Raw genomic sequence first — 13,989 nt, 5'->3', positions numbered from 1 at the left:
GCATGTATAATTTCGCAATGTATCTCTGCTCGATGTAAGGCAAGACGTAGGATAACTCCATCTGGTTTGAGTAGTTGGCAATGACACATATCTTTTAGAAATAGCATTCATTCAGCAGAGTCACGTGCGTGGCGATAGCCTGCTAGGTTTGTGGTTGTGAATACACATGCCGGCTCATCAAGCTTGCTGGTCACTTGTACTGTCCAGACAACTCTAAGAATTGTTGGTTAATAAGAAAAAAGCGTTATCTAAAGTGTATAATAATGTGTTGTGAGCTCTAAACAGTGGCCGGGCCGGGCCGGGCCGCTCACTATAACAGATACATCCTGTTGCCTCCGGGACCAACATGTATAACGCCTCGACACAAAGTACGGTTAAGGGCTATAAGATTGCAGAATGGCTGTCATTTAACGCCGAGGCCTTTTCTGACCGCCTTGCCCTAACTCTTGACCCCCTCCGAGCTGGTAGCCCCGGGCAATAGCCGGGGCACTCTACCCATCACAGCACGCACAGGGGATGACTACTATTTTCTTCATTATAACGGCGACTTGATCCTCGAACTACCGGAGAATTTCAAGCAACTCGATGCAAATGCGCAACGTGCGGTTAAGGGGAAAGTCACCGACTCGATCCTGTTATATCTCTACGAGAAATATACGGCAGAAAGGAACCTAACCCTAAGCAGAGTGTTCCCGTGTCCAAATGGCAAGACATTAATCGATCCAATCCGCTTTGTTGGGAATACATGGGATAGAGATATTATACCACTCCGAGAGTCGTTGATAAGGATCCAGAGGTAAGTTGTGAGCCAATCCGGCATAGTTGACCAAGTGTGCTTACTGAACAATGTGTGAAGGAAGTGGAGTTCACTCGGCCATACGGTCGAGTGCCCCATCGACTTTTCTCCCGAAGAAATTCGCAAACATCATGAGGATAGTGAGGGCTGGAATGAAGTACAAGACTTTTGGGACGCCTTATCAGGAATCATGAGCCGGGATGGCTGGACCTCACATGCCACATACGATCAAGCAATTGCCATTTATTCTCAGATCCAGGCAGGCACAGCCCGTCACTCAAGCCACGATGTATAATAGCTTCCCAGGTGTTCAATTCTGATAACTCAGCCAGCCCTGCAAGCATCGAGCATAAAACATCGGGCCGGTTATAGCTCAAGAAAGTGCACCACCGCTCCCAGCTGGCGTGGCGATGAGGAGTTTACCAAGCGGAGGATGAGCGTGCCTGGATGAGCTCTGATGGACGCGCTCACAATGCTGGAAGCCTCAGGCCGAAAGTACCTCGCGGACAGTGAGAGATGTGGCTATTTTCGGCAGTCACCTGCTGCCAAAAACAGCCGCTGGCACACATCTTCAGGCTGGCACCGCCGAGGTCTTTCCCTACGGGAACTTCAGCGGAGCGGAGCATTTCCCGGCTCATGGTAGTAAAGGTATAGTAAGGTATGAAATATCATTGAGTGCAGCACACATACCCGCCAGTTTCCGGATTCTCCGTTTCCTTTCATGTATATCATAACGCCATAGGGAAGACAGACATCCACCCAGGCCGTAGAGCAAACCGGGATTTCGGTAGGGAAATCGACCAGGACCGACGAGCTGGTTCGTATTTTTTAGGATCCCCCGCAAAGAAAGGAAGCCACATCAGTCCACCTGCTTCTCACACCCAATTCGACTCAGCAACTCCTTCCGATCGAAGCTGACGCCGGACGAGCTCGCCGTCCGTCGGCTCCCGGCCGCCCTGCGATTCCACCCAGGTGACGAGCACGGGAATGGCTCTACCACCACTTCTTCTTCTTCTTCTTCTTCTTCTTCCTCCTCCTCCTCATCTTCCTCCTCCCCCTCGTCATCACTCCGAATATCATCAGCCCCAATCCCCTGCACAACCCGCACCGCCACCTTGACGATCAACACAAACCACAGCACCGTCAGTAGCTGCAGGAACCCCAGGGCCCCCAGAAACCCCCACCGGATGCCGTCGCTGTAGCAGATGGGGCCGGTGGGATCATAGAATGGGGTCCACAAATGTGACCAGCCGTGATGGGGGAGAGGCGTCGGTCCACGGAGCGAAGCCTGGGCGCCACGGTCCGAAACATGGTAGCACCCCTCCGCAATCGTCTCGGGCATGTACTTCCAGATCCCCCACATGGTGAGCAGATAGCAGACGTGGCGGGCAAGGAACCACGCGAGCATGAAGACGCCGAAGAGGATGTCGCGGACGGTGGTGTAGCCGAGGTATTTGAGGCATTTGGCGAGCTGTTTCTGAGGATAAGTGATTTGCCTCTCTCGCCGCGTAGAGAAAGAGAAAGGGTGAGAACGCACCGGGAAAAAGATATCCACCACATCCATCAGGATGAGCACCAGGTTGGCCACCCGCGTGAGATGCAACGCATACGCGGTCGAAATCAGCACGACCGTCACCAGGTGGTGGGCGAGCATCTGCCAGTGGTCCTTGCGGCGGGCCTCGATGTTGAGGACGAGGATCTGCTGCAGCCAGAACGCCCATTGGCCCAGGATGTAGACCTTGCTGAGGCCCGGGAGGTCGCGCGTCGGCCAGTCGGTGAACATCTCCCGGAGGTTGAGGAAGTACTTGGAGGTGCCGTAGATGTACTAGTGGTTCCAGTTAGGCAAGACTTTTGTGCGTCTTCTTCTTTTGGGGGCTGTGGAGGGTGGGAAAGTCGTAGCGGCGGTCGCAGCCCGGGAATATATCGTACGTACCAGCCCTAGTGTCCAGAAGACTGAGTAGTAGCACAGCAGCCACGCCTGCTCGGAGAATCGCGTGATATCTTTCTTCTTAGAAATGCCCCAGCGTGTAGCTAGCGGGGCGAGGATATACTTCATGATCCCCGCGCGCAGGCCCGTGTAGAGCACGACGCAGAACCCCAGGAAGTAAAAGTCCCCGTCGCCGATAGCATATCGTCCCGTGTCCGGGTTGTAGTGGGATGGCGAGAAGAATTTGGAGGTGCGTTTCCGTGCGCGGGGGACGAACAGGTGGGTGAGGATGAGGAGGGCGATGAGGTTGAGGGGGATTTCTGAGGGGCAGGTTAGAGACTTCATGGGGCGCAGATGAATACCACCCACCAATTTGATGATCGAGCAGCCAGTCGGCTAAGTTCTTGGGGTGCCGTGGGGGGTGCCGCTTGAGTAACCGTTTGTCGAGGTTGTCCCTGCACAGTGATTGCGGGGGAAGTGTGGAGGGCTTCGAGAATGGTGTAGCTGGGGACTCGCTCATGACGGAGTCCAGCTGCAGCTGATGCAGCTCGAATGGGACGTGTATGTTGACCACTGCAAAGGTGTGGGTAGATCGAGTACACAGATAATGTGGTGAATTGGTGTTTTGACGCCCTTGATAAGGTGGGCTGATTGATGTGTCCGGATGGAGAAAAAAAAAATAGATCCTTTGCCTCCCTTCTGGCCTGTCAATGAGATCCGGATTGATTGATTGATTCAATCATCCCTACCGCCATATCATCACGTGATATTTCTTTGTTGTTGTTGTTGTTGTTGTTGTTGTTGTTGTTGTTGCTGCTGTTGCTGCTTTTGTCACTGTTGTTGCTATGCGGCGTAGTCTGGACCAGCCCAGCCCAGAGGGAAAAGGATCAATAGAAATCCCGGGCCCACCCGATTAAGCGTATCCCGTGACCCACATGGTCGTCGATCACGCCGGATGCAGTGGGTCATTCTGTATGCGGCACTTACAGAGTACTATTTAGTGATACTGAATCTGATGATCAGATCTAGGACTTACCATCGACTGACGCTTACCTAGCTACCCAGTCAGTTCCACATGAATCCCTCTCCTTCACTGCTGGATTGCATCCTCCACATCGACATCTGGACGGGAACCATCATGGCATTCACGATCGCCATCGCCTTGATTTCCATTTATCAAGCACAACCCTCCGGCCCGGCCTACTGTATGTCATGGTTCCTTGCATAGTCCCACCAGCCCAGCATATTCTAAAGATTCTAAAGTACCTCTATCCATGTTCAAATTCCCCAGACTAATTCGTATGGCTCACCACAGCTCTCCCACGACCAGCACGCGCACCCCATCCCCTATCGGGAGCAAACAAGCCAGACCGCTCTGCAGGGCAACTCTCCATCCTTGACCTCGAAGTCCGCTGAGCAGACGTTTTTGAGAAATCCCTGCCATGTTCCACATTGGCTTTCAATTCGGTTTTTGGGGATGCGCGACCGGTGGGGACGCAGATACAGCGGCTAACAGCAACATCCTTTCGGAGTTTAACGCTCTTCGGGAATTATCTATTCTATCGAATGACGATATATAGAGATGGAGAGACGGACCCACGTCTCAGGTACTTTGAGGAGAATAGGCCGGGACAATCCGCCCGAGATAGCGGCGCCTTGAGGGCATACCGATCGATGCCCGTCCTTCCCGGGGGTGAAGGACTGAGCAGCCTATAAACAACAAGAAGCAGCTTCGATTCGCTATTGCTACTTCCACCAGCATTATCACTCTAGAACTTAAGTTTGGATCTGAATCTGCATGTTGGGGTGGAAGAGGTGGCTTTCTTTGTATATATCCTGCTCAAGCGGAGCTGTTCCTAAGTATAAATGAGATAGTCATTTCGGTGTGGAAATCGCTGTCAGAGATCTAGGGATTGAGAGATCCAGTGGATTGGAAATGTTGTCGCATTATCAGTCTAGATCAATCCGCATGCCGAGCTGTTCCCCGCTGCCAATCACATTCCAAATCTATAAGTCTGCAGGATGATCATGTGGAATTCGCCCGCTTTGGCCCCCGCATCCAGCGGACTACTACATAGCCAGCACCCCGGTGCTAATTAAGTACAGTATATGAAAAAGAAAGAAAAAAAAACAAGCTCTCTCTTCGAGCAAAAAGAAAGAACGAAAATTAGCCTGTGGCAGAGTCACCCCGATAAGCTCACCCCGGCAAACACCTCAACCAAGCTGCACCTTACACCCCTCAGCACTGGAAACGACCAGTGTGAGCGTCTGCGTTTCCTGGCCGGGCGCCACATCCGCCGCGTCAAGTGCCTTGCGGATTTTCGGAAACGCCTGGATCAATCGGATCAGTCCGAACGAGGCCTCGGTGAGAGCAAAGTCTTCTATCGGTCGCAATTGATTAATCAGCCAAGACCCTTCTATCAGTAAGAATGCAATTTAGTCAGGGGACGCTCACTTCCCAGACATATCCTAGGTTCACCATGAAACGGCATAAAGGCGAACCCGAGGTTCTTCAACTCGGGCCCCGCCCACCGCTCGAGCCGGAACGCCTCCGCGTCGGGCCCGTAGATCGCCTGGCTGCGGTGCATGTGGTAGGCCGAGAAGCCCACGCCGGTGCCCTTGGGGATGAGCAGGGGGGCGGCGCCGCTGGGCCCACCGCCGCGGGGGAGGTAGGTGGTGCGTCGGGCGAGGCGCACGTTCACCGGGATCTGAGTGTATAGGCGGTTCGCTGTAGCAGACCAGGGGTTAGCTTTATTGATGAGGGTGATGGGGAGAGGGGGAGAGAAAAGAAGGGAAGGGGTAAAATACACACTTTCGTTGAGGGCGTATCGAAGGTATGTCATCTTGTTGATTAGGGTTCGCGTCAACTGCTTTTCACCCTTGGTGATCGATTGGGTTTCCTGGCGGAGACGCTCGAGGGAAGCTGGATGGCGGACTAGTTGATAACTTTGAGTGTAGACTGGTGAGTAATACGATCCTTTCAAAGACGAGCAGATCAGGGGAAGGGGAAAGCGTCGTCCTCTTACCATGCCCACGACATCAGACAAGCCGTCGTATCTCTCTCCGCGATCAACACATTCAAGAGCTGATCCCGCACTAGCCCGGGGCTCCGGAGCTCCTTCAGGAGATCGAGGATGAATGGATGACGCGTGGCCGCACTCTCCTCTCCGTTCGCTCGCAGATCATCCAGCGCATGGTTCACGTAGTGGGTGGCATATTGGCGGACCACCCCACAGGCGTCCCGGTAGGCTCGGGGATTGTACGCCCAGCACCAGTCTGCCAGCCGTATCCGCATGGCCGAGATCAGCGAGGTGTAGTCGAAGGCGGGGGCAAACCGGGCGTGGTCGCTCGGTGCCAGGCCCGGGCCGACGGATGCCTCCCCGAAAATGAGCAGGATGGTGGTAGCCAAGGTGAATTGGAAAAACGCCGGCTGCAGGTCGACGATGTCCCCGGGGCACGACCGCAGGGTGCTGATGAGGTCATCGATCGGACGGTCGAAGATCTCAGTGTCTTGACTCTGGATGCGGACGAACTGTCGCCGGAGAAGCTGGCGCGAATGCTTCCAGGCGAGGCCGTCTTGGGTGAAGATGCCCGTGCCGATCATGGGCAGCAGTGCATCTCGGCTATTTCCGAGTTCCCAGTCTAGGAACAATGGGGCATTGGTGAGTCTGATGATCATGGTATGAGTGAGCTTCGCCTACCGTCAAAACGCGTCTGCAACATAAACTCCAGGTTCTTGGGATCCATCGTAAAGTAGCCCACCCGACCCAGCAGCCGGATCTCGAAAGTCTGGCCGACCTGGAATTGCTGGAAATAGTCCGCCTGGTAGGCCAGTAGCTTCCCGCGCGCGAGAGCATCATATTGACTCTTGAAAACATCGAGGCCCAGGGGCCACTTGTAGGGCAATTTCCGCACGATGGGCTGGCATCCATGCTGTTGACCAAAGAGCTCATCGGCCTAGAGAGAGGTTTGTGTGAGCTCGAGGGGTGTTGGTGAGAAGAGGAATAGAAGACCGGTAACGTACTTCATTCTGGCGACGCTTTTTCAAATAGATAAGAATCCACCAGGGTAGTGAGAGGGTAAGAACAAGGTGCCATAGCCTCAGATCAACGAGGTCCCATTTAATCGTGTCCATAGCGATAAATTTGAGTGTCTACTCATCATATGAGATGATATACGTTGGCCTTAAATCGAGAAGCGATCGGCGATCGCGGGATGCGCTGGATCTGCTGTATATGTTCTCCTTCTTCTATTGGGAGAACATTGAATTTAATCTGATCAAAGCCGCGGCTACGAACCCTCGGCGAGAACGAGAAGAGACTCAAGCGCGGCGTGAGCAGACGGCCAAGCAACCACTATCATCTGTGATTCCAGTGCCCGTGGCTAGGGCTTGGATAGCAGCATCCTACCAGTGGATTACCACAATGGCCGACCGGATGACCAGACCGAGCCCGACTCTGCCGGATCTGTTGCGAGACGAAGATGACCAACCCTTCGACGAAGATAGGCTTCGAAGTGCGCTGTCACTCTTGGTTCGACTAGGCATGGTGACCCTCCACGATGAAAACAACAGTTATTGGATGCACCCGATGGTGCACACCTGGGTGCGACAGCGGCCTGAAACCAGTACCGCCGAGCAGGCCCTCTGGTGCCATGCAGCCGCGACCGCTCTGGCGCAGTCGATCTTTTTCCACGCTCCGCGGGGGCTCACGGCATTGGATGAGAGGTACAAGCGCCAGATCTATCCCCACGTGGAACATGTGCTCAAGTGTCAGGAGGAGGTGGAGGCGCGGTTTGCCGAGAATCAGAGAAGCGTGCATCGGCCGTGGCACCAGATGACGTACCTGTCCACTCTGCCTCAGCAAGGGTTAAAAAGACCTCATCAGGCAGTAGAATTCGCCAAGTTCAGTTTGGTCTACCTTCATTGCGGGCAATATGCCAAAGCAGAGGAGTTGCAGCGTCGAGTGAAGGAGTACATCTTCGCAAGGTCCGGTCCCGAGTCCGAGCACGGGATCACGATTGCTCTGTTGCTGTCCAAGACCTACTCTCTGCGGGCCCGCAATAACGAGGCACGTGCTCTGCAATATCGAGTGCTGGACGCGGCCAAAAGCGTCTATGGTACCGATCATCCCATCACTTTACAGATCATGGATGATCTTGGCACCACCTGTCTGGCAGGCAGCCGGCTCCAGGAGGCTTATCGCCTCCATGAAGAAGTCATCGGCAGGCTATCTGAGCTGGACGGGTTTGGACCCCAGCATGAGAAGACATGCACTGCCGTGCAGAATCTGGCTCATGTCGAACATCGGTATCTAGAGCATGAGAAGGCGTTCGAGCTGCAGTGTCGGGCCTACGAGGGGCTGCGAGAGATCCTAGGCCCCAGGCATTCCCAGGCCTTGGAGGCTCAGGATAGCCTGGCGAGTAGTTATGGATTTCTGGGCGAAGAGCACCTGCCCCTCGCGCTGCAGATGAGCGAGGAAGTGAGGCAGATCCGCACCCAGACCCTGGGCCGGGAACACCCCTTGACCCTCCAATCCAACCTCACTGTGGCCAAGATCCAGACCGCGATGGATCGGTTTGCAGAGGCCGAGCAATTGTTCCTCGAAGGGCTGCCCGTCGCCGAGAGAAATCTGGGGCCGAACCACCTCGGAACCCTGGCGGCCCGCACGTGGCTCGGGCATCTGTACTGGCGTCAAGAACGGCATTCGGAGGCGCAGGCCATCTGGATCGATGTCATCTCCAAACAGAGATATGAGCCGTCCAAACGGGCGGATGGGGAGCATACGGATCGCAGTAAGTACATGCATGCTCGTTGCCTCTCTCAATTCGGGCGTCTGGCCATTCCGGTGTACCGATACCACTTCTCTTCTTGATCACTTGATGGCCGCATAGTAACACAACCTGCTCAATCCAGTCCAAGCCATGTGGTTTCTCCTCCACTCTTATGAGGATCAAGGGCGGGTGGATGATGCCCTGCAGATCTCGGAGGAGATCGCGCAACTGCTGTACGACTTTGGCGGAGAAGGTCTGGGACCGAAGCACAAACTCTGGGTACATCTGCAAAGCAAGAGGAAGGTTCTGTTGCGGTCTAAGGAACAGAGCAGTAAGTCTAATATTGCTGATGGTTGTGGTGGTGGTAATGGTGGAGGAGTTACCCTTGTTCGGCCAAAGAAGGTGGTGAAGGACTTTACCTTCTGACACCATGGCGTCGGGTAAAGGGTTCTGCGTGTGATTGAGATTTGTACACTTCCAGCAGGGTCTGGATGGTGGTGACGACGAAAGAAGAGTAGGATAGGTTGCGGATGGGTTGTGGATGGGTTGGGTGGGGGTAGGTTGAAAGGCCGTATGTATACGGAGTAAAGATACACTGGAACTCAGCTCAGTCAGTAGAAGTAAATACTGTCAGTGCGGCAATGCTGAAGACCATTGCTCATTTTGCGTCACACTAACACTAGCCTCTCCAAACAAGTGGATCCAGAGGTAGTTTACCCCGGATTCTAAAGAGCGTTTATGGATCCCCTATGGTCATGGTGGCATGTGGCATGTGGCATGGTCAAAGCCATCCAAAGAACAAATGGTCTAAATCCGGAAGAACCCGGGTTAAAGCACTAAGGCTCGGGAAGAACCGTACGTAGTCAGACTAGTTTGCCTAAGCGCGCCCGAGCCGAGCTTAGTCATCTGGTGGCTGGGCTGTGGTTACCGGATTAGGAAGGAAGCCATACGCTTAGCCGGCGGAAGAGAGAATAAGGAAATCGGCTTCATCGTATTGATCTTGTCTCTTCATCGCTTCATCACGCATCGGTACACTTCTAGAAAACCGACATCGGTGAACTCGATAGAATGACTGACATGTGAAGATTCGGGGTGGAATGATAAGAGCCAAAGTCGACAGCCCACTTTCCGGGTTGACCCGTCTTTCTCTCCCCCTCACGATCTCTTCTTTTCTCCTCACGGAGCGAGCGATTTCCCCCTCACAACTCCATCTCCAACATTTTCTTTCTGTATGTTTCTTCCCCAATCATGCTGACCAACAAGTATTGATTAGACTACATGCCATTCGATTGACGGATGAGACGAGCCAGTGCAACAACCAGAGATTACACAAAAGTTACGGAGTACATAAAAAACCTTGGCCCGCCGACCGGAGTGTTCCGAATCCACTTTTCTTGCTGAAGCTGACCAGCCACCGAAGAGGAAAAATTGCCTTCACTGCCAGATCGAGCAAATTCCCGCCTTGCGACAAAATCCTCCCAGTCCCAGTTTCCACTCTTCCCACTGTTTCCACCGACACACCGGCTCGCCCAAAACAGCTTAACCGTCATCGACCTCTTTATCGCATCAGTCATCCCAGTGACTCGTGCTTTTGCCAATTTTTTTCGGCTCTAGTCACTTTTGAGCCTGTCGGACTGTTATCATCCTGCGAATCGCTTCTTCCTCTCTTTCAATTCAAAACTCAACACAAACCCACCCACAACCCCCCCCCCTCTCCACTCCTCCCCCCTTCCCTTCCTTTTTTCCCTTTGCCTTCTGGCTCAGGTGCGACAATGGTTGGAAGTACGTTGGCTATCCGGTCTAAGATGGCTTCCTCATCCGCCGCTATGCAGCTGTCGTCGCTGTCGCGCAGGTCGCTCTCGACGCGACCCCAGCTCCTCCGGTCCGCACGTCCCTTGAGATTCTCCCAGCAGCAGTTCCAGCGCTCCACCCGTCGCGCCTACGCCGATGCTTCTCAACCCGCATTGCCCGCCCCCAAGCCCAAGAAGCGCTTTGGGTTCTTGCGCTGGACCTGGCGCCTGACCTGGATGAGCTCCTTGGGTCTGGTGGGCTACCTGGCCTACAGCGTCTACGACTCGTGCCACCCCGTCGACCAGATCGAGCCCGACCCGACCAAGAAGACTCTGGTCATCCTGGGTGAGGCTTCTCGTTCTTCAGTGTGATGCGATCGCTCGCGGAGGCCAGACAGCAGCTAACAAGCATCTCGTTCGACAGGTTCCGGATGGGGTTCCGTCTCCCTGTTGAAGAAGCTCGACACTGAGAACTACAATGTCGTCGTCATCTCGCCCCGCAACTACTTCCTGTTCACCCCTCTCCTCCCCTCCTGCACGACTGGACAGGTCGAGCACCGCTCTATCATGGAGCCCATCCGCAACATCCTCCGCCAGAAGAAGGCCCACGTCAAGTTCTACGAAGCTGAGGCCACCAAGATCGACTACGAGAGGCGCGTCATCTCCATCAGCGATGATTCCGAGATCAAGGGTGAGATTTCTCACACCGAGGTGCCCTTCGATATGCTGGTCGTTGGTGTTGGCGCTGAGAACGCTACTTTCGGTAAGTGATCCGATCTGGGTTGCGTAGCGATAGTTGAGACTGATGCGAAACAGGTATCAAGGGTGTGAAGGAGCACTCCTGTTTCCTGAAGGAGGTTGATGATGCTCAGAAGATCCGCAAGCGCATCATGGACTGCGTCGAGACTGCCATGTTCAAGGATCAAACCCCCGATGAGGTCAAGCGCCTGTTGCACATGGTCGTCGTTGGTGGTGGCCCGACCGGTGTCGAGTTCGCTGGTGAACTGCAGGACTTCTTTGAGGAGGATCTGAAGAAGTGGGTCCCCGAAATTCAGGAGAACTTCCGCGTCACCCTGGTCGAGGCCCTGCCCAACGTTCTGCCCATGTTCTCCAAGCAGCTGATTGACTACACTGAGTCGACCTTCAAGGAGGAGAAGATCACCATCCGCGCCAAGACCATGGTCAAGAACGTCACCGATAAGTTCATCGAGGCCGAGGTCACCAACCCCGACGGCACCAAGACCCTGGAGAAGATCCCCTACGGTCTGCTGGTCTGGGCCACCGGTAACGCTGTCCGCCCCGTTGTTCGCGACTTGATGAGCCAGCTGCCCGCTCAGAAGAACTCCCGCCGCGGCTTGGCTGTGAACGAGTACCTGGTTGTGAACGGCGCCGAGAACGTCTGGGCTGTCGGTGACTGCGCCATCACCAACTATGCTCCTACTGCCCAGGTTGCCGGTCAGGAGGGTGCTTTCCTCGCCCGCCTGTTCAACACCATGGCCAAGACTGAGAATGTCGAGGCTGAGCTGAAGCAGCTGTCGGAGGCCCAGGCCACGGCCAAGAGCGACGAGGAGCGCAACCAGATCTTCGACGAGATCCGCGAGCGTCAGAAGCAGCTGCGGAGAACCAAGCAGATTGGTCCCTTCCAGTACTCTCACCAGGGCAGTCTGGCCTACATTGGTAAGGAGCGTGCTGTTGCCGACATCAGCTGGCTGAGCGGCAACATCGCCAGCGGTGGTACCATGACCTACCTCTTCTGGCGCAGTGCTTACCTGAGCATGTGCTTCAGCAGTAAGTGTCCTTGTGCTACAGGTTTATGATCTAGACTGACCCATTCTCTAGCTCGTAACCGTCTCCTGGTCGCTATGGACTGGATCAAGGCCAAGGCCTTTGGCCGTGACGTGTCTCGGGAGTAAATCCGCCGGCATTAGACTACAGTGTATTACTATCAGCAGACATGCTACGCCTATGAACATTTTGCAGCGAGGAACTTGCTCTTTCTAATACCGCCCTCTGTTTCTCTCCGCACTCACCCTTGACGCCCATTATATGACTACTCGTCGACTCGACTGTCAACTGCTTACTGCAAGCAATGCCCCTCGGCTCTGGTGGCTGCGAACATCTGGGAAGTGACTTGCACCACCGATGCAAGCGATCGTCATCCACCGGGGCAAAAGTACTATCTGATATCTTTTCATTTGTTTCTCTTATTTGTGTACGGGATGATAGACCGGGTTCGGGTTACTGTTTAGATAAGTTAGAATTGGCCATCTCGGATTTCCTGTCTGATGTACACAGTACACTGGATCCTATTTTCTTAATATATGCACCTGTTCAATTAGTGGTTTGTGTGGTTGTATCTCTCTGCTTATAGGTTTGGGCTGGGAGTGCCTGGCCAGAGCCGTTGCATGCTGATTATATTTTTCTTTGTCTTTTCAGCCCAGGCAGAGACTCGTTCGAAAATACGTTGCTGAAAGGGTCATGCAGCTGCCATCGACCTCCACAATATCAGGTGGACTGCTACCAGCATCAATCTGTAAAAATGCTTGAACGTTCCTGGTCGAGGTCCTGTCTGGTGGTTCTTGCTACTGAGGAGAGAATTTGTTTTTATCGCCAACACTACTGGAGGATGGAGAGCCCAAATATTGGGCAAAAAAGAAAGCGTCCAGGGAGAGGATCGAACTCTCAACCTCACGATTAACAGTCGTACGCGCTAACCAATTGCGCCACCCAGACGTGTTTCTTGTACTTATCACATAAATACTGATAAATGACCCGATGCAAAATGAGCCTCCAAGTGCGGATTGATGAGCGCACTGCGCTTTGCTCGCTGGGATTCTCGGTACAAAAGATATATGATGCGTACAATCATTTTACTCAGCAATTATAGTACTGCTCATATCGATGCTTGATTTCCTAACGATTTAAAACATCGCAGTCTGGCTTTGAGTCATCTGTCACTGGTGCCTGAGATGCTTGATGCCTGCCTCCTTTGCAGGGTTTTATGAAAAAAACACCGGTGCCCAAAGTGGTTAGCTTCATTATTTTCGGGTGGTACGCTAATAGAAAGCTCAATGTAACGTACGCAGCCAATGAGCTAAAGTCTAGTTTTCAATACAGTTGTGAATATACACATACACCTACCTCTATACTCTGGGGAATAGAGATCTAAGCTATACTTCCCCCTCGGCGGGTGCCATCCCCGACAGACTTGGGATCCTTTTCATCGCTTGAGCCATTTGGACCGTGCTTGTGTTTCTCAAGACTAGATAAGCTATTCACTTTCCTCTAAGATATATATATTTTTTGTTTCTTCCTGCGATGGATGTTGTGCTGGATGATCACCATCACAGGTTCTGATAAGCACTCCGGCTTTTCTTGCACTCTCATAAGTTCCTTGATGAAGGCTATTGCCAGTTGAGATCTTGGATGTCTGCATCCCTCGAACGCAGATGCTCGAAAGCATGCCTACCGACCTAGATTCCTCAACCGCAAGACTGCAACAAAAGGCACAAGTGCAGGTAGTATCTCTCATTGGAGTCCTCCTCACCCTCACAAAGCCATTCTCATTCATCACGACCACCCTTTCACAGATACCGTAAGATCCCACTTCTGACACAAGCATCCAAAAAAACGACCCTTGACCAAACAAAGGCATAGCCAGGACATCTCCATACCACACCCTCACCACAAAGCCCTACCCCCAG

At 53.4% G+C, this 13,989-nt stretch overlaps 5 protein-coding genes and 1 non-coding gene across 6 annotated transcripts; 3 read left to right on the top strand and 3 right to left on the bottom strand.

Moving 5' to 3' along the window:
* Nucleotides 1–346: 346 nt before the first annotated feature.
* On the top strand, nt 347–1,555 carry BO82DRAFT_408246 (uncharacterized protein; the record flags this gene model as incomplete). The annotated part of the gene is made up of 3 exons (XM_025639679.1): nt 347–464; nt 505–796; nt 857–1,555. 3 exons carry the CDS (start codon nt 347–349, stop codon nt 1,089–1,091), a joined length of 645 nt encoding a protein of 214 aa, XP_025497303.1. The 3' UTR covers nt 1,092–1,555.
* BO82DRAFT_3081 (longevity assurance proteins LAG1/LAC1) lies at nt 1,548–3,336 on the bottom strand. The gene is made up of 4 exons (XM_025632302.1): nt 3,093–3,336; nt 2,730–3,043; nt 2,334–2,621; nt 1,548–2,267 (listed from the first exon to the last, which is right to left on the bottom strand). The coding sequence occupies exons 1-4, from the start codon at nt 3,241–3,243 to the stop codon at nt 1,656–1,658; spliced, it is 1,365 nt and encodes a 454-aa protein (XP_025497302.1). The 5' UTR covers nt 3,244–3,336; the 3' UTR covers nt 1,548–1,655.
* Nucleotides 3,337–4,937: 1,601 nt separating this feature from the next.
* Nucleotides 4,938–6,858, bottom strand: BO82DRAFT_408245 (cytochrome P450; the record flags this gene model as incomplete). Its single annotated transcript, XM_025639678.1, has 6 exons — nt 4,938–5,104; nt 5,179–5,451; nt 5,536–5,669; nt 5,750–6,365; nt 6,425–6,680; nt 6,748–6,858. 6 exons carry the CDS (start codon nt 6,856–6,858, stop codon nt 4,938–4,940), a joined length of 1,557 nt encoding a protein of 518 aa, XP_025497301.1.
* Nucleotides 6,859–6,865: 7 nt separating this feature from the next.
* BO82DRAFT_271769 (uncharacterized protein) lies at nt 6,866–8,921 on the top strand (the record flags this gene model as incomplete). The annotated part of the gene is made up of 2 exons (XM_025630999.1): nt 6,866–8,516; nt 8,638–8,921. Coding segments are annotated over 2 exons (1,935 nt in total), but the record flags the coding sequence as incomplete, so codon positions are not given.
* Nucleotides 8,922–10,300: 1,379 nt separating this feature from the next.
* BO82DRAFT_271803 (alternative NADH-dehydrogenase) lies at nt 10,301–12,198 on the top strand (the record flags this gene model as incomplete). Its single annotated transcript, XM_025631000.1, has 4 exons — nt 10,301–10,631; nt 10,710–11,048; nt 11,102–12,073; nt 12,125–12,198. The coding sequence occupies 4 exons, from the start codon at nt 10,301–10,303 to the stop codon at nt 12,196–12,198; spliced, it is 1,716 nt and encodes a 571-aa protein (XP_025497299.1).
* Nucleotides 12,199–12,944: 746 nt separating this feature from the next.
* On the bottom strand, nt 12,945–13,018 carry BO82DRAFT_t3. Its single transcript has one exon. It is a non-coding gene; the product is annotated as a tRNA-Asn (tRNA).
* Nucleotides 13,019–13,989: the final 971 nt, after the last annotated feature.

Source organism: Aspergillus uvarum (genome assembly GCF_003184745.1).
Source record: "Aspergillus uvarum CBS 121591 unplaced genomic scaffold BO82scaffold_1, whole genome shotgun sequence".
NCBI classification, from domain to species: domain Eukaryota; kingdom Fungi; phylum Ascomycota; class Eurotiomycetes; order Eurotiales; family Aspergillaceae; genus Aspergillus; species Aspergillus uvarum.
The sequence above is the reverse complement of the archived record's forward strand: the minus strand, read 5'-3'. Positions and strand labels throughout refer to the sequence as shown.

Excerpts from the sequence above, each read along its gene's own strand:
- BO82DRAFT_3081 (XM_025632302.1), bottom strand. The coding sequence starts at position 3,243 with ATGAGCGAGTCCCCAGCTACACCATTCTCGAAGCCCTCCACACTTCCC. Across the intron at positions 3,044-3,092 it reads GCTGCTCGATCATCAAATTG|AAATCCCCCTCAACCTCATC; the intron begins GTGGGTGGTATT and ends CCTGCCCCTCAG. Across the intron at positions 2,622-2,729 it reads TCTTCTGGACACTAGGGCTG|TACATCTACGGCACCTCCAA; the intron begins GTACGTACGATA and ends TGGAACCACTAG.